The sequence below is a fragment of the Gekko japonicus genome, unplaced genomic scaffold (assembly GCF_001447785.1).
Source record: "Gekko japonicus isolate JY-2015 unplaced genomic scaffold, Gekko_japonicus_V1.1 scaffold1799, whole genome shotgun sequence".
In the NCBI taxonomy this organism is placed as follows: Eukaryota; Metazoa; Chordata; class Lepidosauria; order Squamata; family Gekkonidae; genus Gekko; species Gekko japonicus.
This window is the reverse complement of record NW_015162004.1, coordinates 136351-150886: the sequence shown is the minus strand read 5'-3', so window position 1 is coordinate 150886 and position 14536 is coordinate 136351. Positions and strand designations below refer to the sequence as shown.

The window sequence follows — 14536 nt, the reverse complement described above, 5'->3', positions numbered from 1 at the left end:
CCCTTGTCCAACCGCTTGCATCAGGCAACAAGGCTCCAGGCATCCGCAAAGAACGGCATGATAAAAACAGATAGCCGAAGAAGGTTTTAAAGACGCAGAGCTCTGAGCTCAAAGAACCACAGCCCCAAAATTTAGAAAACATCTTTTTATTGGAACACCTGAACTAGACATGGCAAAACAAACAAAAATCTCCCTTGCCTCCAGCGGAGATTGCCTGGTACGCTTCAGAAGAGATCCTCACTGTAGACCACCTGGGACCGCTTGTCACGATGGGACCCCTTGGAACTGTAATTCACGGCTGAAACGGGGAGCAGGGTGTCAAGGAACCCGGCAAGAGACCCAAGCTGCCCACACACACACCAGTTGTACCCCCGGAGGATGGTCGCGTATGTGGACCCTGGCGAACTGGAAGGGCCTATTCAGAGCCATGGCCCAAAACCCACTGAGGCAGTGGAATGTTTTTACACGTAAATTGATTTTAGTCCCTTTTTAGGGCTCTTTCTGTAGCAGGTACTCATTTGCATATTAAGCGACACACCCCCTAATGTAGCCAATCCTCCAAGAGCTTACAGTAGCTCCTGTAAGAAGAGCTCTGTAAGCTCTTGGAGGATTGGCTACATTAGGGGTGTGTGGCCTAATATGCAAAGGAGTTCCTGCTACAAAAAGAGCAGTGGCGGGCGGCGGCCTGCGAGTGTTTCTTGCAGTGGGGCAAACAGCAAGTCTGAGCAGGGCTGAGGACAGCAAAAGGGAACCTGGGGAGGGAACAGTCGTTTCTCCCTCCGGACTCCCCTGAGCTAAGCACAGCCCCCTAACGGGCTATTATATAGCCGTTTCAAATGCACCAGAGACCAAGGGTCTTCCAGCACCTGACCTAGACTGGCCTTTCACTTCATCTTCTTCTTACGCTGTCAAGTTGACTTATAATAACCTCTCATGGGGCCTTCGCAAGAGGCATCCAGAGGTGGTTTGCCACTGCCCAGTCATCGGTGCCTGCAGGCATCAGCTGGAAAAATCGTGGCTGCACGCATTCCAGAGGCAAATTTTAAAAAGGGGAAAAAACTTGTTCATCATCCAGAATGCAAAACTGGGGGCAATATGAATCGGCTCAGCTGTGTGGATCAACAACATGTATCCAGAGAGACAGTGAAAAGCCCAGTAGCACCTTCAAGACTAACCAACTTTACTGTAGCATAAGCTTTCGAGAAACACATCGACACAGAGAATACTCCATCTTTCTGTGCTATACCTCTGCGGATGGCCAGTCACAGCTTTCGGTGAAACATCAGGTACTGCAGTGCCAAGACCACGGCCGCATAACCCGGAAAATCTATAACAACTAAACACAGCTCTCTTCTTCAGATGCATCAGAACAAAGATGCATCTGAGGAAGAAGAAGGAGAAGAGATTGGATTTATACCCCGCCCTTCACTACCCAAAGGTGTCTCAGAGTGGCTTACAAACTCCTTTCCCTTCCCCTCCCCACAACAGGCACCCTGTGAGGTAGGTGGGGCTGAGAGAGCTCTGACAGAGACAGCTCTTTTTCGAGAACAGCTCTTACCAGAGCTACGGCTTGCCCAAGGTCATCCAGCCAGGTGCAAGTGGAGGAGTGGGGAATCAAGCCCGGTTCTCCCAAATCAGAGTCCGCGCACCTAACCACTACACCAAACTGGGTCTCAAAAGCTGCGTTTCTCGAAAGCTTATACTACAATAAAGGTGGTTAGTCCTAAAAGGTGCAACTGGGCTTTTTGCTATTTTGCAGCAACAGACTAACGCAGCTCAGTCCCCTGGATCGATATCCAGAAAGGAAAAATTATACGGTCTGTACCCATCCTAAGAGTAACACCCTTCTCGGTCATGAGGTAAATAAATACATTCAAAGAAACGTCAGGCAGAAATGGCTTGACGGCCCAGACAGTCCACTAAAAGGACAGAGTCTTGTCGCATCAGAAAAAAAAATCAAATTTGATAGACTTTAAAGACTACTGCAGTGCTAACATGGCTTCCCAAAGACCAGCATCTGAGCTAGGCCTTTGGTTCTGCTGAGAGGATCCAGCACTAGGCCTTTGCTCTCTGGACACTGTGCTTGGCTGTTCTAGCTCATTCACCACACCCCAGGGGCACATTTGCTTCTCAACAGCAGCTGAAGGTGGTCTTCCCCAAGGGCCACCCCTTCTTTTTTCTCAGACCCACAACTCCGGCCCAAAAGAGGAACTCCAGAAACCAGCACCTCAGTGATGGCCTGATCCGCAGACTCAATCTTCTCATAGGTGACGAATGCACAGCTGGAAAAATAGAGAGGGGTAAAAGTTTGTACCTGGAATGGTCCCAGTGCCTGTAAAGAACGTACAAAGCTGGTTCAGACTGAGTCAGACTATGATTGGTCCTCTAACCCACTCCAGACTGCTCCCCTCCCCCCCCCCCCCCCCGGGAGCTCCACGGTGCCCTGATGTCTCTGCGCTCACCCTACACCCTCCTCCGACAAACATCCTACCCACTTACCAAGTGATCCCCAGACTGACTTGCCAGTGGCCACATCCAACATAGGCTGCTTGCGAGCGATGCTGACCTTCAGCTGGACGTCTTCTACGACGGCACCGTTAAGCTGTAGGGGGCAGCAGTTAGTACAGCATAGCAAACCACAGAAGCTCATTGGGTAACCCGGGCCTACTCATTCTCTCTCGGCCTAACTACCTCATGGGGTTGCTGCTGTGAGGGGAAAGTAGAGGAAAGGACAGCAACATTGTCAGCTGCTTTGGGTCCCCACGGGGGTGGGGGGGTGAGAGTGGGGTATAAATGAACGGATATGAGGTAAATAAATAAATTCAAAGAAACGTCAGGCAGAAATGGCTTGACGGCCCAGACAGTCCACTAAAAGGACAGAGTCTTGTGGCATCAGAAAAAAAAAAAATCAAATTTGACAGACTTTAAAGACTACTGCAGTGCTAACATGGCTTCCCAAAGACCAGCATCTGAGCTAGGCCTTTGGTTCTGCTGAAAGGATCCAGCACTAGGCCTTTGCTCTCTGGACACTGTGCTTGGCTGTTCTAGCTCATTCACCACACCCCAGGGGCACATTTGCTTCTCAACAGCAGCTGAAGGTGGTCTTCCCCAAGGGCCACCCCTTCTTTTTTCTCAGACCCACAACTCCGGCCCAAAAGAGGAACTCCAGAAACCAGCACCTCAGTGATGGCCTGATCCGCAGACTCAATCTTCTCATAGGTGACGAATGCACAGCTGGAAAAATAGAGAGGGGTAAAAGTTTGTACCTGGAATGGTCCCAGTGCCTGTAAAGAACGTACAAAGCTGGTTCAGACTGAGTCAGACTATGATTGGTCCTCTAACCCAGCGCCATCTGCTCTGATTGGTGGTAGCTCTCAGGCAGAGACACCTCCCCCCCAACACTTGTGATCCTTTTAACTGGAGAAACCAGGGACTGAATCTGAGACCTTCTGCAGGCAATTCATGGGAGTCACCCCCATAGATATGGTCCCTTCCCAAAGCAAGAACAATCCCCATGTGAAGCCACCTCATACCAATTCAGGCCATTTTCCCATTCAACCCCATTCTATCTACTTGACAGGCCTATCCCAGCATTTACAACTAGGGATGGGCACGGACCAGACCACTGACCTAATTTTTCCATGGACTGGGTCCCGGTTTGTGGTTTGTTTGTCCAGTCTCTACCCTCGTACTTTCCGTGGAATGCCCAGGGTCTTTGGGGGGTTCATTTGGTCTGTGGGAGCAGTCCACGTCCGCACCGTGCTGCCTTCTGGGTTCCCTCGTGTCATGCTGCCACGGCAGCACAATGCAGAAGTGGGCTCAGAAGGCACTGCGTCGTGGTGAGGATGGCGGTGCTTGCAAAAGCCATTTAAAGGGATGTGTTCCCTTTAAATGGCTTCTGCAAGCCCCCCCCCATCACGGATCTCACAGATCGGTTCATAGAAATGGAAAAGTCTGTGAAAGTTCGTGGTTCGTGAAACCCACGAACCATGAACCTCCCCGTTTTCGGTCCATGCCCATCCCTACTTACAACCTCAGATCCTTCCACTGCAGATTCAGTGCCACCGAGGTGTAGTGGTAGAGAGTGTTGGATGAGTATCTGGGAGTTCGTGAAACCCACAAACCATGAACCTCCCCGTTTTCTGTCCATGCCCATCCCTACTTACAACCTCAGATCCTTCCACTGCAGATTCAGTGCCACCGAGGTGTAGTGGTAGAGAGTGTTGGATGAGTATCTGGGAGATGTGGGTCTGAATCCCCACTTGCGTCATGGAAGCTCATTGAGTGATCTTGGGCCACTCCCACTCTCTCAGCCTAGTCTACCTCACAGGGTTGCTCTGAGGATAAGATGGAGGAGAGGAGAACAAAGAAAGATGCTTTGGGTCCCCATTGAGGAAACAGCGTGGGGAGAGGGAACCCCACTCACTACAAGTGCAGTCACAATCTGAATCGGACACCTTTGTGCCTGATATTTATTTATTTTAAACATTTTATGATCCCTTTCCATCCAGTCAGGGCCCCCAAGGCAGCAAGCATTAAAACGTTTGAACAATTAAAAATAGATTTAAAATTGTAAAATTATTATTATCGTATGAAGAAGAAGAAGAAGAAGAAGAAGAAGAGGAGGAGGAGATTGGATCTATACCCCGCCGGCTTACAAACTCCTTTCCCTTCCCCTCCCTACAACAGACACCCTGTGAGGTAGGTGTGGCTGAGAGAGCTCTTGACAGAAACTGCTCTTTTTCAAGAACAGCTCTTATCAGAACTACGGCTTGCCCAAGGTCATCCAGCCAGGTGCAAGTGGAGGAGTGGGGAATCACACCCGGTTCTCCCAGATCAGAGTCCGCACACTTAACCACTACACCAAACCACTACACCAAACCAGTATGGCATTGTGTGTAGAATAGCCAGGATATCCTGAGATTGTCTGGCAGCCAGAAGTTCTAGCTCTTTTAGCCTTATGCACTATGAGGCGGCAAGCTAGGCTTATTTTTAAGGGAAGAGACATTTCAGAGGTGGTTTGCTGTTGCCCACCTCTGATAGAAACCCATAAATATACAACAGTAAAACCTGGGAGGAGGGCCAGTGACCATTATGGGGGGGTATGCCACACGAAAAAAAAGTATTCAGCCGCTGGTGGAAGACGTCGATAGAGGAAGACAGACCAATCTCCCTGAAGAGGGAGTTCCAAAGTTCTGGTGCCATGACCGAGAAGGCCCTTTCTCAAGTCAACACCTGCCCAGCCTCAGAAGGCGGGGGCAACTGAAGCACGGCCTCTAAAGATGACCAGAGTCTACAGGTAGGTGTTTAGAGAACAAGACAACACTAGTCGTCTCATCCACAGAAATCCCAGTGTCCCATCAGTTTGAGCCCTCAGGCAACCATTAAGGGAGAAAAGGCAGGAAGCATGCCTATCTGACAGATTTCGAAGCGCTGACACAGCTCCTGTTCATTTCAGCGTGGCTTATACGGGAGACACTTTGGGTGAGATGCACCCCATGCTGATTTAGGGCAGGACAGAAGTCAACTTTGGCTTTTTTGCTTCACACCTCGCAGTGCCTTGAGCCTACCCAGCCCCCCCCCCAAACTCACTTGCGGGGGTTGTCCATGGAGAGGTCAATGATGTTCCCAAAAGCAGAGAAGGCCGTACGCAGCATGTTCTGGTTCATATCTGCTCCGGATACGTACACCGTGTTCCCTTTGCGCGGAGTCCAACGGTCTGGAAAAGAATCTGAACCTGGGTGGGGAAGTACGGCTCAGGAATATGGTTGAAAGTAGAAACAAAAACAAAAACTCCCCTCTCAGAGTCTTGCAGCACCTGAAAGGCGTATCGTGACAAAAGCCCTGCATGGCCTCGACTCATCCCTATCTCTCCCTCTTAATACCGCAATACCGATTGGCCTAGGACCTCTGCTCCTTGAGCTCCACCACCCTCAACCGTCTATATCTCCTGCACCCTCAAATGACGCTGCCTTTTCTCCCTTGCTGCTCCTTAGACCTGAACTTCCCCTCCACACACTTACACAACACTGCCTGCCTCTCTCTCTCTGTCTCCTAAAAACTCCTCCCCAAATCCCACCTTTTCCAGGAAGACTGGGGCACAACCCCTCAAGCCTTCTCCCCTCACTAAAACTATGCTTTAATACAGAGGTGTCAAACTCATCTGTTATGAGGGCCGGATCTGACATAAATGTCACTTTGTCAGGCCGGACAATGTGTGCCCTAAAACGTAATGCCAGGTATCCAGAGACAGAAACTATACAAAGGACAGCAGCTGGTGAGCTCTGAGTTGGTGTATCCTCACTGCAAGGCCTCGATGGCTGGGAGCGGGGCACAGAGGAAAACCCACAGAGGTGGACCGGAGAGGCAGCAGTGTGGCGCTGGGCAGATGCTCCCACGATGCTTGACTGCTGTAGACGAGGTTGTTCTGACGTGCTGAAGTCACGATGGCGTCCTTCCATCCACTCCGTCCAGCACTCCCTCCCTTGCACCAGTCGCTCACAGGCTGCATAAGAGCCCTGGACGGGCCGGTTCTGGCCTCTGGGCCTCATGTTTGACACCCCTGCTTTAATACATGTGAACTAAATGGATGGCATGTTCTTCCCACATTTCTTCCTTCCATCTCCCCCCCCATTTCCAGTTCTTGCCTCCTCCGGGACAAATTTTAGACTGCAAGCTCCTCAGGGCAGGGGCTTGCTGTTAAGCACCTCGCCCATGGAATTCGTGATCCCTCCTCCCTGCCTAATGTTTTAATTGTTGTTTTCATGTTTTATGGGTATTTTAACCCTAGTTTTAATTATTTTTTGTTGGTTTCAAGATGCGATTCTAGTATGCACATTTTAATTTGTCAGCCAGCTTGGTAACATTATGAGGGTGGAAGTAAGCAAATATAGCTAATAGTGATGAGTGGCCCTCCCCGTCAAATATTCTACGAGGGGAAGGGAATGTCCTCCCAGGACTAGGATAGACATTTCTGTGAATCTAAACTAACAACAACAACAACAATGGTGTAGTGGTTAAGTGTGTGGACTCTAATCTGGGACAACCGGGTTTGATTTCCCACTCGTCCACTTGCAGCTGCTGGATGACCTTGGGGCCGTCACAAGTTCTCTTACAGCTTTTCTCGAAAGAGCTCTCTCAGCCCCACCTACCTCGCAAGGTCTCTTCTGTGGAGAGGGGAAGGGAAAGGAGATTGTAAGCCTCTCTGAGACTCTGAGCGAAGGGCAGGATATAAATCCAATCCAATTATTATTATTATTATTATGTTATTTTAAAAGCAGGGGGTTAACCTCCGCAGTAACCTGTGATATCTATGCAGGTGAAAATGTTATTATAAAAAATGGGGGGGAAAAGAAAGGAAAAGAAGAGTAGAAGTTAGTTAAGAAGAAAAAGAGTTAGATTTATAATCTCCTTCCCTTCCCCACAGAAGACACCTTGTGAGGTAGGTGGGGCTGAGAGAGCTCTTTCGAGAAAAGCTGTGAGAGATCTGTGACTGACCCAAGGTCACCCAGCTGGCTGCATGTGGAGGAGTGGGGAATCAAACATGGTTCTCCCAGAAGGTTCACTGCTCTGTAGCCACTATACCAAACTACACTGCCCAGACTAAGGACCTTGCTAAACCCCTGCTGCTCTCACTGAGAGGCTAGTAATCAAAGATACACACACGATCTAACAAACCGGGTTCAATCTCATTAAAGCATATGCTTTGGCTAAGTGTGCTGTTCTTTAAGGTACCCCAGGACTCTTGCACCGGCCCTTTCTAAGAGGAATTCCTTACAGCGGAAGCTTCCATCTCTGTCACGCTCCCGGTCTCGGTCTCTCTCCCGGTCCCGGTCTCTGTCACGCTCCCGGTCTCGGTCTCTCTCCCGGTCCCTGCTCCTATCCCGGCTGTGATCCTGGTCATAATTCCACTCGTAACCACGCGGGTTTTCGCTCTGGTCCGAATCCTTGTCTGGATCCCTGCTGGGTTCTGGATCCTTCTCCGGATCCCGCGGCTGATCGCTGGAACTCACAAAGCTGGGGAAAGAGTTTGCAAGGAGCAGCAACAGCCAGGGATGGCAACGGTTGTGCATGGAAAGAATGGGGTTTAAATCTCACCATCCGATGCTGTCGCCACAGCATTCAGGGACTCGGTACATCACAGTTTTTACAGTCAGCCTCCAAAGCCTGGGAAGGCAAAGGGTGTGGCGTCCCCCTTGTAGGGGAGATGGATAGTCGGAATCGCTGGCAGCTGCGTCTGGGAATGCTTACACAGCTGTCAACATCTCCCAGCACCTACACGTGCTTCCAAGCCTAACAGTTACATGCACAACAGACCTTGCCCTTCTTTCTTCTCACTGACTTACACTGAAACTTTAAGCACAGCAGAGACTGCCACCAGACTAGAGAAAGGAAGATCTGTGCAGCAGACTTGTATGTTTGACATTCTCTGTTGTTATTGTTTTTGCTGTCAAGGCACAGCGGACTTATAGCAACCCCGTATGGTTTTCAAGGCAAGAGATGTTCAGAGGTGGTTTGCCATTGCCCGTCTCTGTAGATCTCTAGACCTCTGATCTCTAGACCTCAAAAAGATACCCAAAAAACCAAAACCAACCAGGCTCGCGAAAATCAGTGCAAACAGTGATTCTCAAGACCTCCGCAAAGTAGAGAAGTTCACCCAGATTATATGCTTGAACCAGTAGATTCTTCTCATCATATTTTATATCTTTGAGACAAATCACATTGCTCTGATTAACATTCAAGCTTGAATGCAGTAAAATACTGAAAGAACACGAGGCCTTAAATACATCCCTGCCCCGCTGCCAGGCTGGCTATAACCAGGGGCCAGGGCTTTCTCGGTGGTGGCTCCTTCCTGGTGGAATGAGCTCCCGGAGGAGATTAGGGCCCTGAGGGACCTTATACAGTTCCGTGGGGCCTGCAAGATGGAGCTCTTCCACCAGGCCTTTAATCAGGAGCCGCCCCGACAGAGACCCATGCCCCCTGAAGCCATAAGAACAGCCTGGGTCTGCTGCACAAGATTAGATCAATGGGCTGACCACGACGACGAAAGCAGCCGCCATCATTTAATAATTTATTGTGTGCTTTATTCTGTTGTAAGCCGCCCTGAGCTGGCCTTGGCTGGGAGGGCGGGGTATAAGTCTAAATAAAATAAAATAAAAAACATACATCTTCTTTTCTCACCTCAGGTCTTCAAGATAAGATGGACAGGAGACCTACACGCGTTCTGCTAGCCCAGGTGGCTTCCCGCTGAGCTTCCCCCCCCCCCGACACAAGTGGGCCTTGCATCAGGGAAGGGCCCCCCGCTGGCAGAACAGATTGGCAGTATCTCTCCCCATAGGGCAGGGAAGTATGTCCAAAACTAACCTTTCATACAGAGACTTCCTCTGGGGACGCCGTGACTAAAGCAAACAAAAAACACCAATGATTTCACGGTAACGATCAGTCAGCAATCTCTGGGTCGAAGTTAGGACATGGGACGGGCACAACACTGCCGGTTCTCCCTCTAGGCACCCCAAGACATCCGGCACTTTCTTTTCTTGTCTGCTTCAAAATTCTGCACTGTTTCCTATTGTGGGTTCTAAGATGGTCTGGCCAGCACAGCTCATGGGGCATGCACATACAGCTGGAAAGCATTTTAAAATGAAGACACCCCCCCCCCCCAAAAAAAATAAAAACAAATCACACGTGAAGCTGCCTTGTACTGAATCGGACCACTGGTTCATAAAGGTCAGTATTGTCTACTCAAACTGGCAGCGGCCCTCCCGGGTCTCAGGCAGAGGGGCGTTCGCTTTATGTACTTCCTGGTACATAGAACGGATAAAAGGAAGTACTTCTTCACCCAAAGAGTGATTAATACATGGAATTCACTGCCACAGGAAGTGGTGGCGGCTACAAGCATGGACGGCTTCAAAAGGGAATTAGATAAGCATATGGAGCAGAGGTCCATCAGTGGCTATTAGCCACAAGGTATAGATAGGGACTCTGGGGCAAGTGATGCTCTGTCTTCTTGGTGCTTGGGAGGGTCAACAGTGGGAGGGCTTCTAATGTCCTGGCCCCACTGGTGGACCTCCTGATGGCACCTGGTATTTTTGGCCACTGTGTGACACAGAGTGTTGAACTGGATGGGCCTTTGGCCTGATCCAACATTGGCATCTCTTATGTTCTTATGGTCCTTTGGCCTGGAGAAGACGGGGATTGAACCTGTAACCTTCTGCGTTCCAAGCAGATGCTCTTATCACTGAACCAGCCACTCCCCTAACTTTTGCCATCGTTGGGGAGGGGCCATGTCTCAATGGTACAGCCTCTGCTTTGCATCCAGAAAGTTCCAGGTTCAATCCTCGGCATCTCTAGTTAAAAACCATCAGGTAACAGGTGATACGAAAGACCTCCGTCTGAGACCCAGCCAAGCCGCTGCCAGTCATTGTAGGCAATGCTGACCTTGATAGACCAATGGTAGGACTCAGTAGGAGGCAGCTTCATAGGTGTACACTATCTGCAGAAGGACCATGGCTCTGTGGAAGAGCCTCTGCTTTGTAGGCCTAGGTTCAGTCTCCAGATAAAAGATCGTGGGTAGCAGATACTAGGAAAGTGCCTGGCTAAGACCGAGAAGAGTAGACAGTTTTGAACTAGATGGACCAATGGTCTAACTCAGTCTAAGGGAGCTCTGTGTGTCCCCTCTTGCTTCCCCAATACCTGCGCCCTGGGCTACACTCTGGGATCTAGGCCTGAGCTGCTCTCATGCAGATCTGTTGATTTTCTGTTGGCTGACCGGCATCCCACAATGCACTTGGCCTCTGTCAAACCACGCAAGTTCTCCCGCTCTTATCTCCCACTGGGGATAAATTAGAGGACTTTGGCTGACCTGTCCCAAAGTGTAGAGGGGCACATGGCGGCGGCGGCGGCAGTATTCACGCACCCAATGTGTGCAGACACATTGGTAGCTGACCAAAAGCAGGCAGTGCTCCAGGGAACAAGTGGACAACATACCCCGTACCTTCTACAGTATCCGAACTACAAGCGAGGCGTAAGCAAGGTGGCCTCTCAGGCCAAAGGGGTACCCTTCAGCATGCAGAGTAGGTTTTATCTATTTATTTTATTCAATTTATACCCCGCCCTCCCCACTACGCTTCCTTATTAAGGTCTGCTTCCTTATCAAGGAACCCGTATCAAGGAACCCGTATCAAGGGACACAAGTACCTCTTGAGAATCGTCATCTGCCGAGATGCTCCGCTGAAAAGGCTGGAAAGTCGGGGCGGCCCCTTTTTTAGGATCCTGAAGACAAACACAAAGGTTAAGCCTACAAACACAAAGGTTAAGCCTGACTAACGGCCCCGTACGCCACTCCCCAGTCCTCGTCAGCGCAGCTCACCTTCAGCTTTCCCTCCAGAACGCGAGAGCGCTTGAACCCCGAGTTCTTGTTCTCGGCTTTAATGGCACTGATCGCCCCGGTTTTCACCAGCATCTTGGCCTGCTCCGTTGCGGTGGCCGTGTCCACAACCGGCTGGTCCGAGATGGCTGGGGGCACAAAGGGAGAGACCACAACAGTTGGCACGCCAGGCCTTGCTTAGACCCATCAAACGTCTCTTATGGATTCCTGACTTACAGCGTTTAATTCCACCCTGGCTGGCTTGACTGGTCGAGCTCTGCTGTTTCTTCAAGGCCACAAGGGCTTTTTTCTGGTGTGGAAAGAAAAATGGTTATTAGACTCCCTTCTTTTCTTAAGACCCTCTTCTTCCCCCGGAGAACCTCAGTCTCCTCTCTGTCCATGCCATAATTTCCCAAGCCATAATTTCAGAGACACAACCTATGCCCCTGCATGCAGAAGACTCCAGACTCAGCATCTCCAGTTAAAAGGGTCTCTGGGTCTAAACACATAATTTCCCAGGGGCAGGCCTTGGGCAGCAGCTTGGATAGCCCAGATTGGCCTGAGCTCATTGAAGCTCAAAAGCTAAGCAGGGTCAGCCCTGGTTAGTACTTGGATGGAAGACGACCAAGGAAGTCTAAGGTTGTGACACAGAGGCAGGCTCAGCCCTGGTAAGTATGTGGATGGGAGACGACCAAGGAAGTCTAAGGTTGTGACACAGAGGCAGGGTCAGCCCTGCTTAGTACTTGGATGGAAGACCACCAAGGAAGACCGGGGTCGTGGTGCAGAGGCAGGAAATGGCCAACCGCCTCTGCTCCGTCTCTTGCCTTGGACACCCCTTGAGGGGTTGCCCTGAGTCAGCTGTGACTTGATAGCACTTTATCATCATCCCCTGGGCAGGTCAGCAGGGAAACAAATCACTGCCTGAGATTTTAAAGAGCCACGAGGAAGGAGAAGAAGAGGATGGATTTATACCCCACCCTTCACTACCCAAAGGAGTCTCAGAGTGGCTTACAGTCTCCTTTCCCTTCCCCTCCCCACAACAGACACCCTGTGAGGTAGGTGGGGCTGAGAGAGCTCTTTCGAGGACTGCTCTTGAGAGAACAGCTCTGACAGAATTTATGACTGACCCAAGGTCACACCAGCAGCTGCATGCGGAGGAGTGGGGGAATCAAACCCGGTTCTCCCAGATTAGCGTCCGCGCACTTAACCACTACACCAAACTGGCCACTTGCATTACGCAGATTTATAGGCTGAGGGGAGATGTGGCTCCATATCCCTTGATGTCTCCAGTTATAGGACCTCAGGTGCTGGGAGAGACCCTTCTCTCAGGATTTTTGGGGGCACAAGCTTTCGAGCGTCAACGCTCCCTTTATTAGATCTGACAAAGGGAGCTTTGATTCTCGAAAATTTATACCCCCAAAAACCAATAGTCCCTAAGGTGCTACCTGACAAATCTAGCTATGTTCTACAGACCAACAGGGCTATTTTCCTAAAACTCTCGTCCTCTCTGTTTCTGTGACACTCTGGAGAGCTGCTGACGATCAAAGTAGACAACGGTAAGCCTGATCATGGTCTGACTCTGTAAAAGGCAGCTTCGTATGTCCTTTCAAACTCCCACCTTCCTTGCCTTTGGCTATGGTGTTACCCACCCTCCCTCCCCTAGGGAAGTTCTGACAAAAACCTGACCTTTTTCTTGAGCTTGGCAAATTTCTTCTGCAGAGCCTCCTCTTCCTCTGTCAGACCCGGCGGTAAGACAATCATGGTTGGCTGAAGAGGGCACTCTCTGGAAGAAGCCACGGGAAAGCATCAGTCAGCTGAGTCAGGAAAAGGCTCATTTGCTGGGGGTGGGTGGGAGGATACTGGCGCACATTGTACGGAAGATGCCCCGGGACAATCAAGAGGCCTGGCCCCTCCATCAGCAGACGGGTACCTATTAATCAGTGCAGCCAAGTGTCTTGTATAAAACAATCTTCCAGCATCAAAAGATCCCATTTTTAAAAAAATATATTTTTAATTTGTTTTTAAATCATCATTAACGACAATGAACATCAAAAGCATTAAACAAGCAGCAGCAAGAGATAAGGATCAAGTCGCATCAAAAGCTTATTATGTAGCAGTAAAAACTATTTTAACATTTTCTGAACATTTATCAACCAATTAGAAAGGGTAAGAAGTGCTGGTAATGATGCTACCTCTGTCAGTAAGGCAGTTGTGAGTACTGGATTAGGTCTGGATCTTAGATGTAAAATATTTTTATATGTAACTCAGTGTGTGCAGTAGAAAGCTAGAGGAAAAGCAAAGAAGAATAAGTAGTGTTAGTGGGAAGAAGTTCAGCTTCTGTCATGTACTGCACCCATGGGAACCATGTGCGTACAAACCTAGAGTAGGTCAGAGTGAGTCAGAGATTTTGCACATAATAAACTGATCCCATACTTTATTTCTCCACATGGTCAGCGTTGGAGGGGAGGTAGACTTCCAGGTGGTAGCTATGACCAAGTGGGCCGCTGCCAGCAAAATTTAGGTAAGTCCGTTGTAGTTGTATTGTGAATCAGGTGTTTCTTGAATTTGGAGTAGGATAACTTCTGGTTTGAGAGGAATTATTTGAGAGGTGATCTTGTTTATTTCTGCTATGACACTAGTAAAGCCTGCATCTTGCCAGATCTTGAATGAGTTTTACTCCATCCCCGGCATGAACCATTGCTGAGAGGTAAATGTGGATAGCGGGGATATTGGAGGAGCTATACACTTGTCTGCGATCCCAAATTTTCAGCATTGTGTATAAGAATGGATTGTGGAGGGTCGACGTGAAGCTGGAATCCAAAAGATTTCTTGGAGTTTAAATGGAGACACGTATGATTGTCTATCTGCACCCATTGTGCTTCCAGTTGTAATTGCGACATTTTAGGAATGTTAGACAGAAGAGCTGCATGGTAATAGGTTTGAAGTCGAGGCATGTTAAGACCTCCCAGTGTCAATGGCTTAAAGAGAGAGTGACTGTCTATATGAGATTTCTTGTAGTTCCATACAAAGCATTGAATCTCTTTCTGCCAGTTATTCAGATCTTTCTCTGGTATGAATATCGGCAGCGTTCTGAAAAGGAATAGAAAGCATGGAAAAACAAATGTTTTAATTAATTGAACACGATCCGCTAAAGAGAGCTTAAGTGCGTTC

General features: G+C 49.4%; 1 protein-coding gene across 2 annotated transcripts in view; it reads right to left on the bottom strand.

Moving 5' to 3' along the window:
- Positions 1-202: 202 nt before the first annotated feature.
- NELFE (negative elongation factor complex member E) overlaps positions 203-14536 on the bottom strand; it is a 22262-nt gene continuing 7928 nt past the window's right edge. Inside the window, exons 2-11 of one of the 2 annotated variants that reach the window (XM_015405460.1) lie at positions 13052-13148; positions 11603-11675; positions 11369-11514; positions 11197-11271; positions 9364-9398; positions 7778-8016; positions 5593-5737; positions 3180-3234; positions 2500-2602; positions 203-298 (exon numbers count right to left, since the gene is read on the bottom strand). In XM_015405460.1, the coding sequence (XP_015260946.1) occupies positions 225-298; positions 2500-2602; positions 3180-3234; positions 5593-5737; positions 7778-8016; positions 9364-9398; positions 11197-11271; positions 11369-11514; positions 11603-11675; positions 13052-13126 (1020 nt within the window). In that variant the 5' untranslated portion in view covers positions 13127-13148 and the 3' untranslated portion in view covers positions 203-224. The remainder of the gene's footprint in view (positions 299-2499; positions 2603-3179; positions 3235-5592; positions 5738-7777; positions 8017-9363; positions 9399-11196; positions 11272-11368; positions 11515-11602; positions 11676-13051; positions 13149-14536) is intronic. The other variant, XM_015405461.1, reaches the window with a different exon arrangement.